Source organism: Oncorhynchus gorbuscha, linkage group LG12 (genome assembly GCF_021184085.1).
Source record: "Oncorhynchus gorbuscha isolate QuinsamMale2020 ecotype Even-year linkage group LG12, OgorEven_v1.0, whole genome shotgun sequence".
Taxonomy (NCBI): Eukaryota; Metazoa; Chordata; class Actinopteri; order Salmoniformes; family Salmonidae; genus Oncorhynchus; species Oncorhynchus gorbuscha.
Window position 1 is genome coordinate 18256248 of NC_060184.1, and position 25474 is coordinate 18281721.

A 25474-nucleotide genomic window follows, 5' to 3' on the forward strand; every position below is an offset into this window, starting at 1 on the left:
GCATCTTTAGAAGTTAGTAAGGGGCCAAGCCAAATGTCCAACCAACCTCTGCTGTCTCCTGAAGTCCACAATCAGCTCCTTGGTTTTGTTTTAAATTGAGGGAGAGGTTATTTTCCTGGTATCACTCCGCCAGGGCCCTTACCTCCTCCCTGTAGGCTGTCTCATCGTGCTTGATAATCAGGCCTACCACTGTTGTTGTCTGCAACTTGATGATTGAGTTGGAGACGTGCGTGGCCATGCAGTCATGGATGTGCTTGAGCACGCACCCTTGTGGGGCCCCTGTGTTGAGGATCAGCGTAGTGGAGGTGTTGTTGCCTACCTTTACCACGTGGGGGCGTCCCGTCAGGAAGTCCAGGACCCAGTTGCACAGGGCGGAGTTCAGATCCAGGGCCCCAAGCTTAATGATGAGCTTGGAGGGTACTATGTATTGTGTGACCCAAGTCTGTGCCACATTGTTTAGTTTGAGCACCACTATGTTGGCAAGACCAAAAAAAGGGCAGGAAATATGTTGTTTAATGTGAGAGGTCAGGATTTTTAAAGTTGTGTAGTGTACACCCGGCTTTTGGCAATACACTCTACCAGGATCCATTTCAACGCACCCCCCCCAGGTGGCAGCACCAACCAGGTTACAGACCAGGTAGCTAGGCCTAAGACCCCTAGACATAACGAGTCAGGTTACAGACCAGGTAGCTAGGCCTAAGACCCCTAGACATAACGAGTCAGGTTACAGACCAGGTAGCTAAAACTAAGACCCCTAGACATAACGAGTCAGGTTACAGACCAGGTAGCTAAAACTAAGACCCCTAGACATAATGAGTCAGGTTACAGACCAGGTAGCTAAAACTAAGACCCCTAGACATAACGAGTCAGGTTACAGACCAGGTAGCTAAAACTAAGACCCCTAGACATAACGAGTCAGGTTACAGACCAGGTAGCTAAAACTAAGACCCCTAGACATAATGAGTCAGGTTACAGACCAGGTAGCTAAAACTAAGACCCCTAGACATAACGAGTCAGGTTACAGACCAGGTAGCTAAAACTAAGACCCCTAGACATAATGAGTCAGGTTACAGACCAGGTAGCTAAAACTAAGACCCCTAGACATAATGAGTGCAGCAAAATCAGTCTGTTTGTTATTGGTTTCGTAACAGCAAGACTAGACTTGCTTTCTAAAGCAACCTTGACCTAAAAGAAAGGGAAGACATTGCACCTTGTATATGCTTAGCCATGCTTTGTGCTGTAATACATTGTAGTGATCTGAACTTTGTCCTGTTCCAACATTGTATTTTGTTCCATCTCATGCTGTAGTCAAAGCAGTGGTGCCTGTGGCCATGTGCGTTTATACTAACTAGCTACCTTAACCTGCATCCATCCACCTTTGTGCGTTTATACTAACTAGCTACCTTAATTACCTGCATCCATCCACCCCACGTGTTGTTTCATCATATTAGATCATTTCCCCCTCCAATCTCTCCAATTGCATAACTTGTTTATCTCCAAATTTGAGTTATTGATTTGTTTACCTCGTTATGGTTGTTGACAAGAAAACAAAAGGCTTTGTTTTGAATGACTTCTGACCAGACTGCCATTGTTCCCTCAGAAGAGACTACAGCACCACTCAACAGCAGATCCAAGCAGCAGAAGTAGAGAGTATCATCCTCACCTGTCCAGAGAGCCCAGGTAAAATGAGACACGCACTGCCATTACATTCACTGTACTGATAGAATAACAGCAGCGTGTTATATGTGGAGGCAGTGTACTACTAAGACCTTGTGTGTAAATGCTGCTTTCAGGATGTGATGTGGGACGACAAGTGGTGGTGGGGTATGGAGGACGGTGTGTGCAGTCTCAATCTGAGGCAGTCTCAAACCATGGTTTCCTATGTGGACACAGTGTGCTGTACGTAGATGGTGCGGTTAAATGCTACCATCAGGATGTAATGTGGGACTTGGTACTAGGTGGTAGAGGGAATAGTGGACGGTGTCTTGCTGGGAAGTCTTGTCTCTAGCAGTGAAATCCTTTGCGGAGTGGTGCCTGGAGGGCAGTAGATCTGGGCTGAGCCTCCTGTCTGTCTTCCTAAGAGGGATTGCATCAGGCCTCGCAGATTAATCCGCCTGCAAAGCTCCTCTGAGAGGAAGGAGCTGCCACAGATGAGCATGGAGAGGACAGTAGCACACACAGGCAGTCAGGCTAGTAAAGCACACTGTGGCCCAGCCAGCTGACTCCGGCACAGACATATATGACAGTATACAGTAATGATGATGATCACCTGGTGCTGCAAGGTGACCTTGAAACACTGGAAAACTGCACCTGTGTGAAACTTCCCCAAGGCCAACTTTCTCCACTATATTTTTTTGTTTGTCTTGAAGATGATGGTTCTCAACACGATCAGTCGTTACTGCATACTGTACATGACAGATGACTGTTTCCTTTCCATGTTGTCTTTTATTCCCTTTTAAGCCAACGACAACGTGAGCATCAAAGAGCACAGTCAGAGACCCTTGCTGGAGGGCTGTTGTAGCTTTCCCTCACAGGTTCAGAGAGTGGAGGTAAGAGCAGTATGAACTCACGTCATCATCTGGGTCCGTATTCATAAAACATATTGTTGTATGAGTGCTGATCTAGGATCAGTTTAGCCTTTTACACCATAATGGATAAGTTTATAATATGGACATGGGGGACCTGATCCTAGGTCAGCACTCCTACTCTGAGACGCTTTATGGATATGCCAGGTCCTGAAGTTAAAAAGGACCTATGCTGGCTGGGCGAGTCTAGGATCATCTACTGGTTAGAGTTTACCATTATGGAGCCTTTTATATGAGGACTGTGACTGTGCTGGACTGTAGTTACTGCTACTCCCCTCTGGTTCTCTCGCTCTCTGATCTCCCCTCTGGCCTCTCCCTAACGCTCTCTGATCTCCCTCTGGTCCTCTCTCTCTCTCTCTCTGATCTCCCCTCTGGCCTCTCTCTCTCGATCTCCCCTCTGGCCTCTCGCTCTCTGATTTCCCCTCTGGGCCTCGTTCGCTCTCTCTGATCTCGCTAGTCCACTATCAAACCATCCAGCCTGTTCCTTCCTGTCCGAGTCATACCTATTAATGTTGTGGCTAGAGATCCTATGAATAACTGAATAGGAGGAAGCATCTTGTTTATAATGTCTACCTCCACTGTCCATTTCAACCAATAAGAGCTGAGCGATTTTTAAGACGATACCCCTGAGCGATTTAGCAATGATGTTGACTGATGTCAGAAGATACAAATAATTTAAGTGTAGCCTACCTGATGCTGAAATGTAATTGTCTTTGCCTTGTCTGCAGCCCCTAAATCCAGAAAGGAACCACACAGTGTGTGGGAAGTGTAGCAAATCCAGTGAAAGCCACAGCACGTGTGAACACTGTGGGAACTCCTTGGTGCCAGAGGTTGCCCACCTCTACCACCCCCCAGCAGCCCAGCCTACATCCCCCACGCCCAGACCCCCCATTCGACCTCACCCACAGCACACCCACCCCCATCAACACCCATTCCCAGGACCAAACAGCCGACAGCTGACCAAGAATAGCTTCTACGGTTCGTCCTCGACCATGAGGGCGCTGCCGCTGCGTGTGGACACAGTGATGAACCCGCCCATTCCGGTACGCATCACCACCCGGGCCGGCCTGCCGCTGCCACACAACGGGAGACCCGCGGGGGTGGGGTTGGTGGGGAGCTGCTGCGCCGGGAAAGTCGCCGGCAACAAAGGCAGGAGGACGGCGGCCGCCAAGCAGCACGAGCTCAACGACCCCAGTAAGTCCACTGTCCAGGTATGCACCCCAAATTTCACCATATTCCATTTAGTGCTCTGGTCAAAAGTAGTGCATTATGTAGGGAATAGGGTGTCATTTGGGATACACACCTGGCCTGCTCAGTACTCACTCTTCACCTGCCTCTGTGCTGGTTAGTCTCACAGTTTACTGTAGGCAGGTGTTTGTCCCTGTGAGAGGTAGCACACTACAGCAGTGGTTCATTTCAACCAACTGCACAGGACGTTCTCTGTAACCAACCACACAGCTCAAAACCACTAGCACCTGTCTGTACATCTTACCTCTCTCTGTCAGAACTGTTATCAAACGAAGGCCACATTTCAGGATGTAAATCCCATCTTGTTTAAATAATTTATTCAGCTGTGTTGCGTCTGGATATGACGACTCTGTTTGTGTTCCAGTTGTGCTGTCCAGTGACGAGGATGAGGCGGACAACGCCAGCACGGGCAGCGTAAACAGGCTGGACAGCGTTTCCCCTCGGCCTGCTGACTCAGCCCACTCCTCACCGGTGCCCTCCGGAGGCAGAGTGGAGGCGGCAGTGAAGAGTAGCACAGGAGGGGAGCAGGAGGACATCACTTCTGACTTCTGCTCTGACGTCGACAGCAGAATTTCACTACCCAGAAGGAACCGCATGAAAGATCAGGTATGTCGTCTTTTAACATAAACTCAGCAAGAAAAGAAATGTCCCTTTTCAGGATCCTGTCTTTCAAAGATAATTTGTAAAAATCCAAATAACTTCACAGATCCTCATTGTAAAGGGTTCAAACACTGTTTCCCATGCTTGTTCAATGAACCATAAACAATTAATGAACATGCAACTGTGGAACATTAAGACACTAACAGCTTACAGACGGTAGGCAATTAAGGTCACAGTTATAAAAACGTAGGAAACTAAAGAGGCCTTTCTACTGACTCTGAAAAACACCAAAAGAAATGCCCAGGGACCCTGCTCATCTGTGTGAACATGCCTTAGGCATGCTGCAAGGATGCATGAGGACTGCAGATGTGGCCAGGACAATAAATTGCAATGTCCGTACTGTGAGATGTCTAAGACAGCGCTACAGGGAGACAGGATGGACAACTGATCATCCTCGCAGTGGCAGACCACGTGTAACAACACCTGTACAGGTTCAGTACATCTGAACATCATACCTGTGGGACAGGTACAGGATGGCAACAACAACTGCCCGAGTTACACCAGGAACGCACAATTTCTCCATCAGTGCTCAGACTCCTCAATAGGCTGAGAGAGGCTGGACTGAGGGCTTGTAGGCCTGTTGTAAGGCAGGTCCTCACCAGACATCACCGGCAACAACATCGTCTATGGGCACAAATCCACCATCGCTGGACCAGACAGGACTGGCAAAAAATGTTCTTCACTGACGAGTTGCGGTTTTGTCTCACCAGGGGTGATGGTCGGATTTGCGTTTATCGTCGAAGGAATGAGCGTTACATCAAGGCCTGTACTCAGTACTTAATTCACCAGATACTGACTTACTTTTGATTTTGACCCCCCCCCCTGTTCAGAGACACATTATTCAATTACCGTTAGTCACATGTCTTTGGAACTTGTTTAGATTATGTCTCAGTTGTTGAATCTTATGTTCAAATATGTACACATGTTAAGTTTGCTGAAAATTAACACAGTTGACAGTGAGAGGACTTCTTTTTTTGCTGAGTTAATATTTGTAAGTATTTTTCATTTAGACCGGGATAGCATGATATGAGTAGGGTCGGCCAGGAGTCCTACCCATGCATAGGTGCTGTAGGCGACCCGCATTATAGTGTATAGGGTGGTACTTGTGTGGATACGTAATTAAGTTTTCCTCAATTCATGACTACATTATGTAAACGGACCTGTCTATAGTGAGCCAGTCTTGTCGTGAGCTGTTTTATCACGTTCCAGTCTGACTTTGAGTCTGTCTGTCAAAATGTCCTTGAGCCCATAATGTTCCTGATCTGCTCTCAAGGTAACCTCCTGGGTTGTTTTGCTTGGCAGAAAATGACATTACTGGGTGTTTTTGTATTCACCGAGATGAGCTCCTTAAGTTGTTTTAAGGATTTAAGTCTCCTCATTTACTTTTTGTGTGTTCAGGGTTGTAAAGTTTACCTTTGAGAAAACAACATAGTGCTACCGATATTTATCTTGCAAAGGAATTGGGCAGTGGAATCTAAATGGCCAGTCGATGAATCACCTTGTGGTGTTGGCCAGACATCTACTGTACATGATTTGTCCCTCAGAGAAATTAGTGATATGAAGCAGCAGGTTTCAAGGCTGACCATGCATGTTATTTTCAGTTTGGAAACCAAATGCCGGAGGACTCTACACCCAAGAAAAAACCAAGGATCTCTCCCGACAAGTTGGACAGCATCATCCTGGACTGTCGGAGTGTGAGAGTAGGGACTCTTCGCAGGATGGTGTCCAAGCCTGTTAATGTAAGTACCCTGCTCCTCTACAGTCGTGGCCAAAAGTTTAGAGAATGACACAAATATTAATTTCCACAAAGTTTGCTGCTTCATGTCTTTAGATATTTTTGTCAGATGTTACTATGGAATACTGAATTATAATTACAAGCATTTCATAAGTGTCAAAGGCTTTTATTGACAATTACATGAAGTTGATGCAAAGAGTCAATATTTGCAGTGTTGACCCTTCTTTTTCAAGAACTCAATCTGCCCTGGCATGCTGTCAATTAACATCTGGGCCACATCCTCACTGATGGCAGCCTATTCTTGCATAATCAATGCTTGGAGTTTTTCAGAATTTGTGGGTTTTTGTTTGTCCACCTGCCTCTTGAGGATTGACCACAAGTTCTCAATGGGATTAAGGTCTGGGGAGTTTCCTGGCAATGGACCCAAAATATCAATGTTTTGTTCCGTGAGCCACTTAGTTATCACTTTTGCCTTATGGCAAGGTGTTCCATCATGCTGGAAAAGGCATTGTTCATCACCAAACTGTTCCTGGATGGTTGGGAGAAGTTGCTCTTGGAGGATGTGTTGGTACCATTATTCATGGCTGTGTTCTTAGGCAAAATTGTGAGTGAGCCCACTCCCTTGGCTGAGAAGCAACCCCACACATGAATGGTCTCATGTAGAGGTTGACCGATTAATCGGAATGGCCGATTTAATTAGGGCCGATTTCAAGTTTTCGTAACCGCCGGAAATCGTTATTTTTGGACACCGATTTGGCCGATTTTTTTATATTTTTTTTTTTTTATTTTTTTAAATAAATAAAAGGTTACACCTTTATTTAACCCATAAGTCAGTTAAGAACACATTCTTATGTTCAATGACAGCCTAGGAACAGTGCATATTTAGCTAAAAGATATCCAGGTTAGCAGGCAATATTAACCAGGTGAAATTGTGTCACTTCTCACGTTCATTGCATGCAGAGTCAGGGTATATGCAACAGTTTGGGCCTCCTGGCTCATTGCGAACTAATTTGCCAGAATTTTACATAATTATGACATAACATTGAAGGTTGTGCAATGTAACAAGAATATTTAGACTGATGGATGCCACCCGTTAGATAAAATACGGAACGGTTCCATATTTCACTGAAAGAATAAACGTTTTGTTTTCGAGATGATAGTTTCCGGATTCTACCATATTAATGACCTAAGGCTCGTATTTCTGTGTGTTATAATTAAGTCTATTATTTGATAGAGCAGTCTGACTGAGCGATGGTAGGCACCAGCAGGCTCGTAAGCATTCATTCAAACGGCACTTTCGTGCGTTTTGCCAGCAGCTAGTGTTTCAAACGTCACTCGCTCTGAGACTTGTAGTTGTTCCCCTTGCTCTGCAGGGGAAACGCTGCTTCGAGGGTGGCTGTTGTCGATGTGTTCCTGGTTCGAGCCCAGGTAGCGGCGAGGAGTGGGACGGAGGCTATACTGTTACAGTGGCAATACTAAAGTGCCCATAAGAACATCCAATAGTCAAAGGTTAATGAAATACAAATGGTATAGAGAGAAATAGTCTTATAATAACTACAACCTAAAACTTCTTACCTGGGAATATTGAAGACTCGTGTTAAAAGGAACCACCAGCTATCATATGTTCTCATGTTTTGAGCAAAGAACTTAAATGTTAGCTTTCTTACATGGTACATAGTGCACTTTTACTGTCTTATTATTATTATTTAAACCAAATTGAACATTGTTGTTTTCCGGATGCCCCAAACAATCGGAAAGGGGATTCGTCAGAGAAAATGACTTTACCCCAGTCCTCAGCATCACAATCCCTGTACCTTTTGCAGAATATCAATCTGTCCCTGATGTTTTTACTGGATAGAAGTGGCATCTTTGCTGCCCTTCTTTGCTGCCCTTCACCAGGGCATCCTCCAAAAGTCTTCGCCTCACTGTGCATGCAGATGCACTCACACCTGCCTGCTGCCATTCCTAAGCAAGCTCTGGACTGGTGGTGCCCCAATCCCGCAGCTGAATCAACTTTAGGAGACGGTCCTGGCACATGCTGGACTTTCTTGGGTGCCCTGAAGCCTTCTTCACAACAATTGCACCGCTCTCCTTGAAGTTCTTGATTATCCGGTAAATGGTTGATTTAGGTGCAATCTTACTGGCAGTAATATCCTTGCCTGTGAAGCCCTTTTGTGCAAAGCAGTGATGACGTCACGTGTTTCCTTGCATGTAACCATGGTTGACAGAGGAAGAACAATGATTCCAAGCACCACCCTCCTTTTGAAGCTTCCAGTCTGTTATTCGAACTCAATCAGCATGACAGAGTGATCTCCAGCCTTGTCCTTGTCAACACTCACACCTGTGTTAACGAGAGAATCACAGACATGATGTCAGCTGGTCCTTTGGAGACGGCTGAAATGCATTGGAAATGTTTTATTGAGATTCAGTTAATTGGCACGGCAAAAGGGTCTTTGCAAATAATTGCAATTCATCTGATCACTCTTCATAACATTCTGGAGTATATGCAAATTGTCATCATACAAACTGAGGCAGCAAACTTTGTGAAAATTAATATTTATGTCAGTCTCAACTTTTGGCCACGACTGTACTCTCTCTGTATGTACAGACACTTATACTTACCTAAAATCTGGCAAAAAACAATAGCCTATCAGGTTTTTTTCCTGGATCAAAAAGGGGCTGAGGTGGAGGGCTTGGTAGGTGGAGGGCTTGGTAGGTGGAGGGCTTGGTAGGTGGAGGGCTTGGTAGGTGGCGGGCTTGGTAGGTGGAGGGCTTGGTAGGTGGAGGGCTTGGTAGGTGGCGGGCTTGGTAGGTGGCGGGCTTGGTAGGAGGCGGGCTTGGTAGGAGGCGGGCTTGGTAGGAGGCGGGCTTGGTAGGAGGCGGGCTTGGTAGGAGGCGGGCTTGGTAGGAGGCGTGTAATGAGCGCCGTCAGTGTGGCTACACTTTAGAGAACATTTTAAGAGGCCCCCATCCTGCAATTCTACACATTTCTCCATGGAGCTGAGAGAAAATGGTGCCGTTGTAAAGCTTATTTCCTGTGATTCTACATATTCTGCCGTTGAGCTGAGAGAGAATTTTACCTAGTTTTCCTGCAATTCTATGCATTCCCATGAATAATGTTATTATTTTTCTTAAACATAACAAAATGAATACTGCTAAATTAATTTTTTTGAATTTTCACTATTCCCTGACTGTCTAGCATACCGCCATCATTCAACCATCTTTGTCTTTCAGTTTACGGTCGATCACATTCATCTTGAAACTGAAGGTAGGAGACCACAAGAATGTCAGATGTCCTATAAATGTTTTCCTCTGCTCTCAAAGGACAACCTATTATAGATAGACTAGACAGTGTTGTACAGTGTGTAGGGTTGCAAAATTACAATACATTTCTTAAATAAGTTGCTGGAATTGATCAAACTTAACAGTATGTGATATAATAGTGCTTTCTGTCCCAGGTCCTGAGGTGGATTCTCTGGAGAAGGTGTGTCTGCGTGCGTCGGAGCTCATAAGCTGTGAGTGGTGCAGCGTGAGGAAGCTGCCCGTCCTCTTCTTCCAGACCAGCCCCGAGGAATGTGTGCGGCTCCGCACCCAGCTCAAGATGACCCGAGACAAGGGAGGCCTGTGCTGGTACGACTGCGCTGGCAACGGTAAGGACAGCAGACGCTACATAGTGATGTCAATTGAACTGTGGAGATCCCATGCTAGTTGCAACAGCAGTAGTCTGTACATAGATGGATGAACAGAAACCTGTGTTTTGAGAAGCCTTTCTGTGATGTGTTATTTTGTGCTAAATAAAGCAAGTCTGTTACCTCACCTTCAACAAAATGTCAAGTCTTGTTGCTTTCCGTTCTGTCCTCAGACTCCGATGAGAAGTACATGGTGTTGATCTTTGAGAACGGCCTGTCGATGCAGCAGCAGATGGTTCTAGAGGAGATTCTACAAGAGATCGGCCGAGCCAACAACCTCAATGAGTTCCCCACCAAATTGTCGTTTGATGAAGCTAACATCAGATTGGTCAACTACAACAAAGCAACTAAAGAAAAGGTGGGCCTGCTTATTCCCTGTTTCCGGGAATCTTCCAACTGGGATGTCTGGAGAACTTGGGAATTTTGGGAAAGTTGTTGGAATTGATCAAACCTAACAGTTTGTGACGTAATAGGGCTGTGTGTCCCAGGTCCTGAAGATTAGTATCTTGAGACTAGCTACCAAAATATATGTTGTTGGTTTTTGGTTACATCCCTTTCTTGTAGGTAAACAACAGCACTAAAACCAACACACCGGCTCCAATGGTGCAAACGCGCATGGCTACACGACAGCAGAACAGTGTGTTCTTTGATGATGAAGACGATGACATGGCTGAGCTCCAACCCACCTTCACTGGACCAATCATAAAGTACAAGGGTTATCTATCTCCTACTGGGGGGGACTATCTGAAAATTGTCCAATACGAAACACTTGTTTTGGTTTTCTGTTGCAAACTATTTTGCTTCGTTGTACCCTAATGAATACAACCCTGTCATCTTAAGTACAATTCTGTGTTTGTTTGTTCCTGATGGTTTAATCATTGGATGGTTGTGTTGTAGGTTGATGGTGTACCCACCTCCTCCAGCCAAGGGGGGCATATCGGTGACTAACGAAGACCTTCACTGCCTTAACGATGGAGAATTCCTAAACGACGTCATCATAGACTTTTATTTAAAGTTGGTGTAATTTGCTTTCCATTGTAAATTTTACTTTGTCTATTTTCCATTGTCTTTAAAGTCACATTCTCTGTTTGATATTCTATCGAAGCAGTGCTTGCTTTTGTTGCATATAAGGGACATTGACCAACCTCACAGGGGCTGTGGATTGACTGTTTTCTGTGTGTGTATCTTCCCTTTACTTAGATATTTAGTTTTGGAGAAGTTGAAAAAAGAAGACTCACAAAGGAGTCACGTGTTTAGCTCATTCTTTTACAAGAGACTCAACCAGAAAGAGAGGAGAAACCTCCCAGACACCACAAACTTACCGTGAGTCTCCTCTTCTCTGCCAGTGATATGAGGGGCAACACATTTCACACCGAATTGAGTTATGACAGGACAGCACAGAAGCTGGAGTCTGGTTTAGTGATAGCTCTGCCGAGTCCGGACCATACACATCCGCTGGCTACTGCGTTTCGATGCCCGCCTCGGCCCTTCCTCTCGGTCTCACTCAGTCTTCCTCTCTACAGTTCCACTATGATTATTATTGTCCATAAAACAATATAACGACTTAAAAAAACAAACATGTTTCTTCTTTGCTGGATATCAGGATGCAGAAGAGGAAGCACAACAGGGTGAAGACATGGACCAGACATGTAGACCTGTTCCAAAAGGACTTCATCTTTGTTCCCATCAATGAGTCGTAAGTTACTGTCTCTAAATATCACTGACTGCTTCCCAAATGACACCATATTACCTATATAGTGCACACATTCTTATATAGTGCACCACTTTACAAAAGTTGTGCGCTTTATAGGGCTCTGGTTACAATAAGTTCACTATTTAAGATGCACAATCTATCCAAATGGAATTTCATTCAAGTCTCAAAGGGATACTTTGGGATTTTGGCAATGGTCATGGATACCATTTTTATGTCTCTGCATTCAGTATGAAGGAAGTTGGAGGTAGTTTCACAAGCCAATGTTAACTACAGTGCCTTCGGAAAGTATTCAGACCCCTTTACTTTCCACATTTTGTTACGTTACAGCCTTATTCTAAAATTGATTCAATTGTTTTTTTTTTATCAATCTACACACAATACCCCATAATGACGAAGCGAAAATAGGTTTTTAGAAATGTTTGCAAATGTATTAAAAAAATAACAACAACAGATTGGGATATCAAGGTTTATCTGGAACAGTAAGAGACCAATAATTAGATATACAACATTACAGTTACCAAAAAACTGTGGGGGTATGGCCTTACCAGACCTAAAATATTATTGTGTGTCAGCCCAATTGAGAGCTCTGGTGTGTTGGTGCAATTGAGAATATGAATCCAAAGGGAAAGACATGAAATGTACAATAGACAAAATCAGTGGATTAATTTCTCTCTAAAGACATGGTTTAGGCTAGTTAAGCAAAATAATTTAGAGAGGTCAAACTGCTGAGTTGGCCCGCATACGACCCCAGCTTCATCCCTGCAACTCAGGACAGCAGGTTTAAACAATGGATGCAGAAAGGCATCACATAATTCAGTACAATTTATAAGGGATGAGGACCTAGATAACTTCCAGGACCTGAGTAAAAAACACGGCTTGGATAAACAACATTTTTACAGATACCTACCAGGACCTAAATAAAAAACACTGCTTGGATAAACAACATTTTTACAGATACCTACCAGGACCTAAGTAAAAAACACGGCTTGGATAAACAACATTTTTACAGATACCTACCAGGACCTAAGTAAAAAACACGGCTTGGATAAACAACATTTTTACAGATACCTACAAGTTCGACACTATTTCTTGAGGGAGATAGAAGTGATTGAGCCATGGGCACCTCCAAAATTTATCCAAGTATTCACTAACAGATACAACTTGGGGTAACAAAAAAACTATTTCATATCTCTACTTGGGTATTCAAAGAAACATTCTAAACTATATTAAAAATAAATGGGAGGAGGAACTTAACATTGAAATAACTGATGAAACATGGTTGAACATATTAGAGAGTCAACAAAGCTCCACCAACTCAAGGTCATGGAGAGAATTCTGTTGGAAGAATGTTATACGTTTGTTCATAACATCTAAACTGAAATCAAAACAGACTGGCTCACTACACCCTTGTTGGAGAGAATGCGGTCTATTGTGGGCGGACCACTCTCATATCTTTTGGACTTGCCCCGCAATCGAAACTTACTGGGGAGAAATAAATCTAACATTGGAAAACTAATGTGATTTGACATAGAACAAACATTAATTTATTTGTACAGTGCCTTGCGAAAGTATTCGGCCCCCTTGAACTTTGCGACCTTTTACCACATTTCAGGCTTCAAACATAAAGATATAAAACTGTATTTTTTTTGTGAAGAATCAACAACAAGTGGGACACAATCATGAAGTGGAACGACATTTATTGGATATTTCAAACTTTTTTAACAAATCAAAAACTGAAAAATTGGGCGTGCAAAATTATTCAGCCCCCTTAAGTTAATACTTTGTAGCGCCACCTTTTGCTGCGATTACAGCTGTAAGTCGCTTGGGGTATGTCTCTATCAGTTTTGCACATCGAGAGACTGACATTTTTTCCCATTCCTCCTTGCAGAACAGCTCGAGCTCAGTGAGGTTGGATGGAGAGCATTTGAACAGCAGTTTTCAGTTCTTTCCACAGATTCTCGATTGGATTCAGGTCTGGACTTTGACTTGGCCATTGTAACACCTGGATATGTTTATTTTTGAACCATTCCATTGTAGATTTTGCTTTATGTTTTGGATCATTGTCTTGTTGGAAGACAAATCTCCGTCCCAGTCTCAGGTCTTTTGCAGACTCCATCAGGTTTTCTTCCAGAATGGTCCTGTATTTGGCTCCATCCATCTTCCCATCAATTTTAACCATCTTCCCTGTCCCTGCTGAAGAAAAGCAGGCCCAAACCATGATGCTGCCCCACCATGTTTGACAGTGGGGATGGTGTGTTCAGGGTGATGCGCTGTGTTGCTTTTACACCAAACATAACGTTTTGCATTGTTGCCAAAACGTTCAATTTTGGTTTCATCTGACCAGAGCACCTTCTTCCACATGTTTGGTGTGTCTCCCAGGTGGCTTGTGGCAAACTTTAAACGACACTTTTTATGGATATCTTAAAGAAATGTCTTTCTTCTTGCCACTCTTCCATAAAGGCCAGATTTGTGCAATATACGACTGATTGTTGTCCTATGGACAGAGTCTCCCACCTCAGCTGTAGATCTCTGCAGTTCATCCAAAGAGATCATGGGCCTCTTGGCTGCATCTCTGATCAATCTCCTCCTTGTATGAGCTGAAAGTTTAGAGGGACGGCCAGGTCTTGGTAGATTTGCAGTGGTCTGATACTCCTTCCATTTCAATATTATCGCTTGCACAGTGCTCCTTGGGATGTTTAAAGCTTGGGAAATCTTTTTGTATCCAAATCCGGCTTTAAACTTCTTCACAACAGTATCTCGGACTTGCCTGGTGTGTTCCTTGTTCTTCATGATGCTCTCTGCGCTTTTAACGGACCTCTGAGACTATCACAGTGCAGGTGCATTTATACGGAGACTTGATTACACACAGATGGATTGTATTTATCATCATTAGTCATTTAGGTCAACATTGGATCATTCAGAGATCCTCACTGAACTTCTGGAGAGAGTTTGCTGCACTGAAAGTAAAGGGGCTGAATAATTTTGCACGCCCAATTTTTCAGTTTTTGATTTGTTAAACTTTGAAATATCCAATAATTGTCGTTCCACTTCATGATTGTGTCCCACTTGTTGTTGATTCTTCACAAAAAAAATATAAAACTGTATATTTATGTTTGAAATGTCGCAAAGTTCAAGGGGGCCGAATACTTTCGCAAGGCACTGTACATGGGTGAAATACCTGATAACTTACACACTAGAGAAAAGTAACTTTTGAAGGTCCTACTGGTAGCCAGTAAAAAGGCTGTCACTAGGAAATGGCTACAAAAAGACCCTCCCACCGTGTCACAATGGATAGACATTGTAAAAGACATACACCACATGGAGTGTATGACCTTAGCTTTAAGAACTCAACAGGAGAGAGGTCAAGAATACTGGGTTTCGTACTTGAAAATGGTCGAATTCAAAGATGTCAATGTAACTAATATGATGAAGGTGTGATGTGCACTCTAACTGCCGGATCTTTTTTGTTGTTCTTTTATTTTACTTTATTTATACTTTCTTTGTGTTCCTCAATAAAAACATAGTATAAAAGAAAAAACAACAACAGATACCTTATTTATGTATGTGTTCAGACCCTTTGCTAAGAGACTCGACATTGAGCTCCGGTGCATCCTGTTTCCATTCATCCTTGAGATGTTTCTACAACTTGGAGTCAACCTGTGGTAAATTCAACTGATTGGACATATTTTGGAAAGGCACACACCTGCCTATATAAGGTTGACAGTGCATGTCAGAGCAACAACCAAGCCATGAGGTCGAGGGAATTGTCCGTAGAGCTGCGATACAGGATTGTGTTGGCACGGATCTGGGGAAGGGTACCAAAACATTTCTGGAGCATTGCAGATCCCCAAGAACACAGTAGCCTCCATCATTCTTAAATGGAAGAAGTTTGGAACCACCAAGACTCTTCCTCGATCTGGTTGCCCGGCCTAACTGAGCAATCGGGGGTGAAGGACATTGGTCAGGGAGGTGACCAAGAACCCGACGGTCACTCTGATAGAGCTCCAGAGTTCCTCTGTGGAGATGGGAGAACCTTCCAGAAGGTCAACCATCTATGCAGCACTACACCAATCAGGCCTTTATAGTAGAGTGGCCAGGCGGAAGCCACTCTTCAGTAAAAGGCACATGACAGCCCGTTTGGAGTTTGCCGAAAAGGCACCTAAAGGACTTTCAGACCATGAGAAACAAGATTCTCTGGTCTGATGAAACCAAGATTGAACTCTTTGGCCTGAATGCCGAGCGTCGCGTCTGGAGGAATCCTTGCACCATCCCTATGGTGAGGCATGCTGGTGGTAGCATCATGCTGTGGGGATCTTTAAACACCAGGGACTGGGAGACTAGTCAGGATCAAGGGAAAGATGTACACAGGGATCCTTAATGAAAACCTCCTCTAGAGCGCTCAGGACTTCAGACTGGGGTGAAGGTTTCCCTTCCAACAGGGCAATGACCCTAAGCAGTCAGCCAAGACAATGCAGGAGTGGCTTCTGGACAAGTCTGTGAATGTCCTTGATTGGCCCAGCCAGAGCCCAGACTTGAACCCGATCAAACATCTCCGAGAGACCTGAAAATCGCCGTGCTGCGACGCTCCCCATCCAGCCTGACAGAGCTTGAGAGGATCTGCAAAGAAGAATGGGAGAAACTCTCCAAATACAAGCGTGCCAAGCTTGTAGTGTCATAACCAAGAAGACTCGAAGCTGTAATCGCAGCCAAAGGTGCTTCAACAAAGTACTGAGTAAAGGGTCTGAATACTTATGTAAATGCGCTATTTCATTTAAAAAAAAAATTTTTTTGCAAACATTTAGTTTAGTCATTATGGGGAGATTGATGGGGGGGGCCTGTAACGTTACAAAATGTGGACGAAGTCAAGAGGTCGGAATACTTTCCGAATGCACTGTAGTGTTAGCGCAATGATGGAAGTCTATGGTATCTACTAGCATGCTAGCAACTTCCTTCAATCTGCACTCAGAGATATAGAAATGCTATCTACAAGTTAATTTGACGCTGGGGAAGTAGATAAATGGCTTCATTGTCAAACCTGATCCCTTTAAGCATTTATGTGACGTGCAGTGATGAAAGCAAACACATTTGTTATTTTGTATCAGTATAAGATACAATGTAAGACACAGATGGTAAACCTAATTCTCTTTCTTAACCAAACCCATTGGTCTCTCTCTGTTTCAGAGCCCACTGGTACTTGGCAGTGATCTGCTTCCCAGGGATGCAGGACCCTCAGTTTGAGCCCAACCCTTTGTGCCAGGCCCCAGGGCTATCACAGACACAGTCAGCCCCCCAGGGCAGACCTCCTGACCACTGCCGGCCACTCTCCCCAGAGTCGGACTACTGTGAGCCCCCAGGCAGTGATGAACCCTTGGCCCCCTCAGAGAAGCTGTCCCTCATTGCAACAGAGGCCTCCTCGGAAGGACACTCCCACAGCGAGCAGCCAAAGGGAGCGTCCACCTGTCCCAATGGGGGCCAAGTGCCTCCCAAGACCTCTTTAGACAGGGTGAATGGGCTGGTCAATGCTCAGCCACAGTACACAGGTGAGCCACAGGCAACGTTTCTACTTGGAAGTAGCATTTAATTACACTGTGTTAAGTACACTGTATCCTGTGCATATGGTAAATATACTTTGATGTCTTAGAAGCTGTGTGGAAATTGATGGATGAAGAGTCCCTTATCTCACTGGCTTTTAATCATGTTTTGCAGATGGCTTGCACAGAATCAGTTTGTGTTACAGATCAGGTAGTGGCAATGGTGATGACACAGACACCTTTTCTGATGACCAAAGCTCCTGTCAGGTAATGGGGGAATTTGCTTTTCTGTTGGTGACATTTGTATGTATTATGGAACCCCAGTAGTTCCTGCCAATGCAGCAGCTACTCTTCCTGGGGTCCAGCAAAATGAAGGCAGTTTATACAATTTCAAAAATATTACGACCCATTCACAGATTTCACAACACACTGTGCCCACGGGTTTAAATACAATTTTACTGCTTGCATCAGTTACTTGATGTGGTATAGAGTTCCATGTAGTCATGGCTCTATGTAGTACTGTGCGCCTCCCATAGTTTGTTCTGGACTTGGGGACTGTGAAGAGATGTCATAGACACACATGGGTGTCCGAGATGTACGCCTGTAGTTCAAACAGACGGCTCGGTGCATTCAACATGTCAACACCTCTCATAAATACAAGTATTGATGAAGTCAATCTCTCCTCCACTATGAGCCAGGAGAGATTGACATAAATATTATTAATATTAGCTCTCTGTGTACATCCAAGGGCCAGCCGTGCTACCCTGATCTGAGCCAATTGCAATTTTCCTGAGTCCTTTTTTTGTGGCACCTGACCACAAGACTGAACAGTAGTCCAGGTGTGACAAAACTTGGGCCTGTAGGACCTGCCTTGTTGATACTGCTATTAAGAAGGTAGTGCAGTGCTTTATTATGGACTTACCTCTCACCATCTTATCTATTTTTTGTATCAATCTGTTTTGACAATGACAGTTTACAATCCAGGGTAACTCAAAGCAGTTTAGTCACCTCAACTTGTTCAATTTCCACATTATTTATTACAATATTTAGTTTGAGGTTCAGTGAATGATTTGTCCCATATACAATGCTTATATATATTTTTTTATATTTAGGACTATCTTATTCCTTGCCACCCACTCTGAAACTAACTGCAGCTCTTTGTTAGGGGGTTGCAGTCATTTCAGTCGCTGTAGTAGCTGACATGTATGGTGTGGAGTCATCCGCGTACATAGACACACTGGCTTTATTCAATGCCAGTGGCATGTCATTAGTAAAAAAATGAAAAGGTAAAGGGCCTAGACAGCTGCCCTGGATAATTCCTGATCATGTTGGAGAGGCTTCCATTTAAAGGACTCCCTCTGTGTTCTGTTAGACGGGCAACTCTTTATCCACAATGTACAGTTGAAGTCGGAAGTTTACATACAGTGGGGCAAAAAATTATTTAGTCAGCCACCAATTGTGCAAGTTCTCCCAGTTAAAAAGATGAGAGCGGTCTGTAATTTTCATCATAGGTAGACTTCAACTATGACAGACAAAAAAGAAGAGAAAAATCCAGAAAATCACATTGTAGGAATTGTAATGTATTTATTTGCAAATTATGGTGGAAAATAAGTATTTGGTCACCTACAAACAAGCAGTCAGTTAGGATCACCACTTTATTTTAAGAATGTGAAATGTCAGAATAATAGTAGAACGAATGATTTATGTCTGCTTTAATTTCTTTCATCACATTCCCAGTGGGTCAGAAGTTTACATACACTCAATTAGTATTTGGTAGCACTGCGTTTAAAATGTTTAACTTGGGTCAAACATTTTGGGTAGCCTTCCACAAGCTTCCCACAATAAGTTGGGGGAATTTTGGCCCATTCCTCCTGACAGAGCTGGTGTAACTGAGTCAGGTTTGTAGGCCTCCTTGCTGGCACACGCTTTTTCGGTTCTGCCCACAAATTTTCTATAGGATTGAGTTCAGGGCTTTGTGATGGCCACTCCAATACCTTGACTTTGTTGTCCTTAAGCCATTTTTCCACAACTTTGGAAGTATGCTTGGGGTCATTGTCCATTTGGAATACCCATTCGCGACCAAGCTTTTACTTCCTGACTGATGTCTTGAGATGTTGCTTTAATATATCCACATAATTTTCCACCCTCATGATGCCATCAATTTTGTGAAGTGCACCGGTCTCTCCTGCAGCAAAAAGTATGATATTTGTTCCCTTTTGTAGTTGCAAACCGTAGTCTGGCTTTTTTATGGCGGTTTTGGAGCAGTCGCTTCTTCCTTGTTGAGCGGCCTTTCAGGTTATGTCGATATAGGACTCGTTTTACTGTGGATATAGATACTATTGTACCGGTATCCTCCAGCATCTTCACAAAGTCCTTTGCTGTTTTTCTGGGATTGATTTGCACTTTTCGCACCAAAGGCCGTTCAACTCTAGGAAACAGAACGCGTCTCCTTCCTGAGTGATATGACGGCTGCGTGGTCCCATGGTTTTTATACCTGCGTACTATTGTTTGTACAGATGAACGTGGTACCTTCAGGCGTTTGGAGATAATCCAGACTTGTGGACGTTTACAATTTTTGGCTGATTTCTTTTGACTTTCCCATGATGTCAAGCAAAGAGGCACGGCGTTTGAAGGTAGGCCTTGAAATACATCCACAGGTACACCTTCAATTGACTCAAATTATGTCAATTAGCCTATCAGAAACTTCTAAAGCCATGGCATCATTTTCTGGATTTTCTAAGCTGTTTAAAGGCACAGTCAATTTAGTGTATGTAAATTTCGGACCCACTGAAATTGTGATACAGTGAATTATAAGTGAAATAATCTGCCTGTAAACAATAGTTGGGAAAAATGACGTGTCATGCACAAAGTAGATGTCTTAACGGACTTGCCAAAACTATAGTTTATTAACAAGAAAAATGTGGAGTTGTTGAAAAACAAGTTTTATGACTCACCTAAGTGTATGTAAACTTCCGACTTCAACTGTAGCAGGGGGTGTTAAGCCATAACACATATGTATTTCCAGCAGCGGACTATGATCGATAATGTCAAAAGCCGCACTGAAGTCTAACAAAACAGCACCCACAATCTTTTTATCATCAATTTCTCTTAGCCAATCATCAGTCATTTGTGTAAGTGCTGTGCTTGTTGAATGTCCTTCCCTATAAGCATGTGGAAAGTTTGTCGTCAATTTGTTTTCTGTAAAATAACATTATCTGATGATTTGCAGATTGAGTTAAATGAATGTTGTGTAACTTTGTTTAATTCTTTTTGTTGTTGTCTAGGATGAGTGCAGTGAGGACGGTGCACTTGCTGAAGATCTGGAACCCCCTGAGAGCTCAGAGTGGACGTCAAAACCCACCGTCTGTAAACAGTGAGTAGGAGAGGATGTTCTACCATTCTTGTGGCAGTAGAGGATGCTATTGCTTTCCTTCTGACACCTTTGTGGATAGTGTAATTAGAGGTTAATGGCTATGACTATTTACCTCAAAATTACAGTTTTAGGCCTTTTCTAAGTGATTTGTTTGTTTTCTCAGGCCTTGTATTCTCATCATGGACTCGTTACGTGGCCCTGCCAGATCTTCTGTCATTAAAACATTACGAGAGTAAGTCAATACTTTAATACTGTTTTGAATATTGTAGATTTAGTTTGCCTAATTAGCACACAAAAGCAAACCTTCCCAAGCCATTTATATTTTGTTTGTGTGTTTAACTGCAGGTACCTGGAGGTGGAGTGGGAGGTGAGGAAAGGAAGTCGGAGGAGTTTTGGGAAGGACCAGACAAAGGGTTCTAGCCCACATGTGCCTCAGCAGGACAACTTCAGCGACTGTGGAGTCTACATTCTGCAGTATGTGGAGAGCTTCTTCGAGGTGCGAGTATAATCTGGAGCGACACAACCAGTGTACACACACACACACACACACACACACACACACACACACACACACACACACACACACACACACACACACACACACACACACACACACACACACACCAATGCAGTGTATACTGTAACTGAGACACCGTGAGCCATATAATGGGATGTAGGCCATTAACACAGTGTTGCTGTGTCATTTAAAATTGCCAATGTATTTAGTGACGCAATTACTTGTAGCAGACTCACCTTACCCATGATCCTGGTAGGATAAATAGTTGTACAGTGCATTCGGAAAGTATTCAGACCCCTTGACTTTTTCCACATTGTTATGTTAGACTTATTCTAAAATGTATTACATTTGTTTTTTTCCCCCTCATCAATCTACACAATAACCCATAATGAAAAAACAAAAACAGGTTTTTCATTTTTTTAGCAAATATAGTAAAAATAATAAACTGACATTTACAGAAGTCTTCAGACCCTTTACTCAGTACTTTGTACAGCGGTTACAGCCTCGGGTCTTCTTGGGTACGACGCTACAAGCTTGGCACACCTGTATTTGTGGAGTTTCTCCCATTCTTCTCTGCAGATCCTCTCAAGCTCTGTCAGGTTGGATGGGGAGTGTCACTGCACAGCTTATCAGGTCTCTCCAGAGATGTTCGATCAGATCAGTCCGGGCACTGGCTGGGCCACTCAAGGACATTCAGAGACTTGTCCCGAAGCCACTTCTGCATTGTGTGCTTAGGATCATTGTCCTGCTGGAAGGTTAACCTTTGCCCCAGTCTGAGGTTCTGAGTGCTCTGGAGCATGTTTTCATCAAGGATCTCTCTGTACTTTGCTCCACTCATCTCTCCCTCAAACCTGACTTGTCTCCCAGTCGCTGCTGCTGAAAAACATCCCCACAGCATGCTGCTGCCACCACAATGTTTCACTGTAGGGATGGTGCCAGGTTTCTTCCAGATGTGACGCTTGGCGTTCAGGCCAAATAGTTCAATCTTGGTTTCATCAGATCAGAGAATCTTGTTTCTCATGGTCTGAGAGTCCTTTATGTTCCTTTTGGCAAACTCCAAACAGGCTCTCGTGCCTTTTTACTGAGGAGCGGCTTCCATCTGGCCACTTCCATAAAGGCCTGATTGGTAGAGTGCTGCATTGATGGTTGTTTTTCTGGAACGTTCTGCCATCTCCACAGAGGAACTCTGGAGCGCCGTCAAAGTGACCATCTGTTTCTTGGTCACCTCCCTGACCAAGGCTCTTCTCCCCTGTTTGCTCAGTTTGGCTATGCATCCAGCTCTAGGAATAGTCTTGGTGGTTCCAAACTTCTTCCATTTAAGAATGATGGAGGCCACTGTGTTCTTGAGGACCTTCAATGCTGCAGAAATGTTTTTGTACCTTTCTTCAGATCCGTGCCTAGACACAATCCTGTCTCGGGGCTCTACGGACAATTCCTTCAACTTTATGGCTTGGTTTTTTGCTCTGACATGCACTGTCATCTGTAAGACCTTTATATAGACAGGTGTGTGCCTTTCCATATGTCCAATCAGTTGAATTTACCACAGGTGCACTCCAAGTTGTAGAAACTTCTCATGGATGATCAATTGAAACGGGATGCACCTGAGACTTGAAATTGAGCTCATCGCAAAGGGTCTGAATAGTTATGTAAATAAGGTATCTGTTTTTTATTGTTAATACATTACATTATTAATACATTACATTTCTAAAAACCTGTTTTCAGTTTGTCATTATGGGGTATTGTGTGTAGATCGATCAGTCAAATTTTTAAAAAGTCTAACGTAACTAAATGTGGAAAAGGGGAAGGGGTCTGAATACTTTTCGAATGCACTGTATATTGAGTTTATCTGAATTACCTGCAGTGGTTGTTAATCAATTGAGCCATTGCCCGAACCAGGGTTTTAGACTATTGATTTGGAAGCTTCATTTCTTCATTTCTTGCACCACTCTGAAAATAGTACTTCAGACTGAATCCAAAATAATTATGATTTTGGGCCCCCCATTCAGAATCCACTTACCAGCTTTCATCTCCCGGTTAACCTGGAGGAATGGTTCCCGCAGCAACGGATGAAGACGAAACGTGAAGAGATCAAGGAGCTCATCTTAAATATCCAAGCTCAACAGGAGATGGAGGCGGGCCAGGGCTCAGCCAAAGGCTCCCCTGGAGGACAGGAGGTGGGAGAAGAGGATACAGGGGAAGGTGTAGAGATTCAGAACCTGCCTGTCAGCCCCTGAGGTGCACTGTCTAGTCTGACACTGCTACCTACTTACCTCTTTTAATTTGACATGATGGTCCTATCTATCGGGTGGGTCTCCCGCTGCCTGGCCCAGCCTGGATGGAGGTCTGCCTGCCTGCTGCCTGGGCCAAGCCTGGATGGAGGTCTGCCTGCCTGCTGCCAGGGCTAAGCCTGGATGGAGGTCTGCCTGCCTGCTGCTGGGGTCAGCCTGGATGGTCTGCTTGCCTGCTGCCTGGGCCAAGCCTGGATGGAGGTCTGCCTGCCTGCTGCCAGGGCTAAGCCTGGATGGAGGTCTGCCTGCCTGCTGCTGGGCCCAGCCTGGATGGAGGTCTGCCTGCCTGCTGCTGGGCCAAGCCTGGATGGAGGTCTGCCTGCCTGCTGCCAGGGCCAAGCCTGGATGGAGGTCTGCATGCCTGCTGCTAGGCCCAGCCTGGATGGAGATCTGCCTGCCTGCTGCCAGGGCCCAGCCTGGATGGAGGTCTGCCTGCCTGCTGCCAGGGCCCAGCCTGGATGGAGGTCTGCCTGCCTGCTGCCAGGGCCCAGCCTGGATGGAGGTCTGCCTGCCTGCTGCCAGGGCCCAGCCTGGATGGAGGTCTGCCTGCCTGCTGCCAGGGCCCAGCCTGGATGGAGGTCTGCCTGCCTGCTGCCAGGGCTAAGCCTGGTTGGAGGTCTGCCTGCCTGCTGCCAGGGCTAAGCCTGGTTGGAGGTCTGCCTGCCTGCTGCCAGGGCTAAGCCTGGATGGAGGTCTGCCTGCCTGCTGCTAGGCCCAGCCTGGATGGAGGTCTGCCTGCCTGCTGCTAGGCCCAGCCTGGATGGAGGTCTGCCTGCCTGCTGCCAGGGCTAAGCCTGGATGGAGGCCTGCCTGCCTGCTGCTAGGCCCAGCCTGGATGGAGGTCTGCCTGCCTGCTGCTAGTGCTAAGCCTGGATGGAGGTCTGCCTGCCTGCTGCTGGGCCAAGCCTGGATGGAGGTCTGCCTGCCTGCTGCCAGGGCTAAGCCTGGATGGAGGTCTGCCTGCTGCTAGGGCTAAGCCTGGATGGAGGTCTGCATGCCTGCTGCTAGGCCCAGCCTGGATGGAGATCTGCCTGCCTGCTGCCAGGGCTAAGCCTGGATGGAGGTCTGCCTTTCTGCTGCTAGGGCTAAGCCTGGATGGAGGTCTGCCTGCCTGCTGCTAGGCCCAGCCTGGATGGAGGTCTGCCTGCCTGCTGCTAGGGCTAAGCCTGGATGGAGGTCTGCCTGCCTGCTGCTAGGCCCAGCCTGGATGGAGGTCTGCCAGGGCCCAGCCTGGATGGAGGTCTGCCTGCCTGCTGCTAGGCCCAGCCTGGATGGAGGTCTGGCTTGCCTGCTGCTAGGCCCAGCCTGGATGGAGGTCTGCCTGCCTGCTGCTAGGCCCAGCCTGGATGGAGGTCTGCCTGCCTGCTGCTAGACCCAGCCTGGATGGAGGTCTGCCTGCTGCCAGGGCCCAGCCTGGATGGAGGTCTGGCTGCCTGCTGCTAGGCCCAGCGTGGATGGAGGTCTGGCTGCCTGCTGCTAGGCCCAGCCTGGATGGAGGTCTGCCTGCGGCCCAGCCTGGATGGAGGTCTGCCTGCCTGCTGCTAGGCCCAGCCTGGATGGAGGTCTGGCTGCCTGCTGCCAGGGCCCAGCCTGGATGGAGGTCTGCCTGCCTGCTGCTAGGCCCAGCCTGGATGGAGGTCTGGCTGCCTGCTGCCAGGGCCCAGCCTGGATGGAGGTCTGGCTGCCTGCTGCTAGGCCCAGCCTGGATGGAGGTCTGCCTGCCTGCTGCTAGGCCCAGCCTGGATGGAGGTCTGGCTGCCTGCTGCTAGGGCCCAGCCTGGTTGTACACTGCTGGATTACTCTCCATCTCCATTATTTCTTAACTGCCATATTCCTTCGATTGACAACAAAACAGAACATTTTAAATTTGTATTGAATAAAACATGTATATATTCTGGAAGTTTTTTGCTGCCTTTGTAAATGACTGTTTTTGATGCTGTGCTCTACATGAAGATCATCATCCATAGGTTAGTTATGTTTTCTTCATAAATGTTTTTTTTTGTTGGTAGGATCTGTGCAGAATATACCGTTGTGCTGCTCTCGCATCGTGTTTATGCTTTCGACTGAGACTGAACTGGCGGTAATTTGTCATTTATATCCATACCTCTCATTAATGGGGCGGCAGGTAGCCTAG

General features: G+C 45.2%; 1 protein-coding gene and 1 long non-coding RNA gene across 7 annotated transcripts in view; both read left to right on the top strand.

The window, feature by feature from the left end:
* The window catches only part of LOC123990634 (sentrin-specific protease 6-like), a 32555-nt gene extending 8714 nt beyond the window's left edge, over positions 1-23841 (top strand). For 4 of the 6 annotated variants that reach the window (XM_046291287.1, XM_046291286.1, XM_046291289.1 and 1 more), the window contains 18 exons: positions 1601-1680; positions 2461-2549; positions 3314-3779; positions 4198-4439; positions 6095-6232; positions 9463-9496; positions 9687-9878; positions 10091-10275; positions 10482-10624; positions 10815-10931; positions 11118-11240; positions 11521-11613; positions 16813-17171; positions 17338-17429; positions 20447-20535; positions 20699-20767; positions 20881-21031; positions 23059-23840. In XM_046291287.1, coding sequence (XP_046147243.1) covers positions 1601-1680; positions 2461-2549; positions 3314-3779; positions 4198-4439; positions 6095-6232; positions 9463-9496; positions 9687-9878; positions 10091-10275; positions 10482-10624; positions 10815-10931; positions 11118-11240; positions 11521-11613; positions 16813-17171; positions 17338-17429; positions 20447-20535; positions 20699-20767; positions 20881-21031; positions 23059-23286 — 2890 coding nt within the window. In that variant the 3' untranslated portion in view covers positions 23287-23840. Of the gene's footprint in view, positions 1-1600; positions 1681-2460; positions 2550-3313; positions 3780-4197; positions 4440-6094; positions 6233-9462; positions 9497-9686; positions 9879-10090; positions 10276-10481; positions 10625-10814; positions 10932-11117; positions 11241-11520; positions 11614-16812; positions 17172-17337; positions 17430-20446; positions 20536-20698; positions 20768-20880; positions 21032-23058 lie in introns of all 6 variants that reach the window. The other 2 variants (XM_046291284.1, XM_046291285.1) reach the window with 1 other exon arrangement.
* Positions 23842-23925: 84 nt separating this feature from the next.
* Positions 23926-25237, top strand: LOC123991586. The gene is made up of 2 exons (XR_006830821.1): positions 23926-24553; positions 24656-25237. It is a non-coding gene; the product is annotated as an uncharacterized LOC123991586 (long non-coding RNA).
* Positions 25238-25474: the final 237 nt, after the last annotated feature.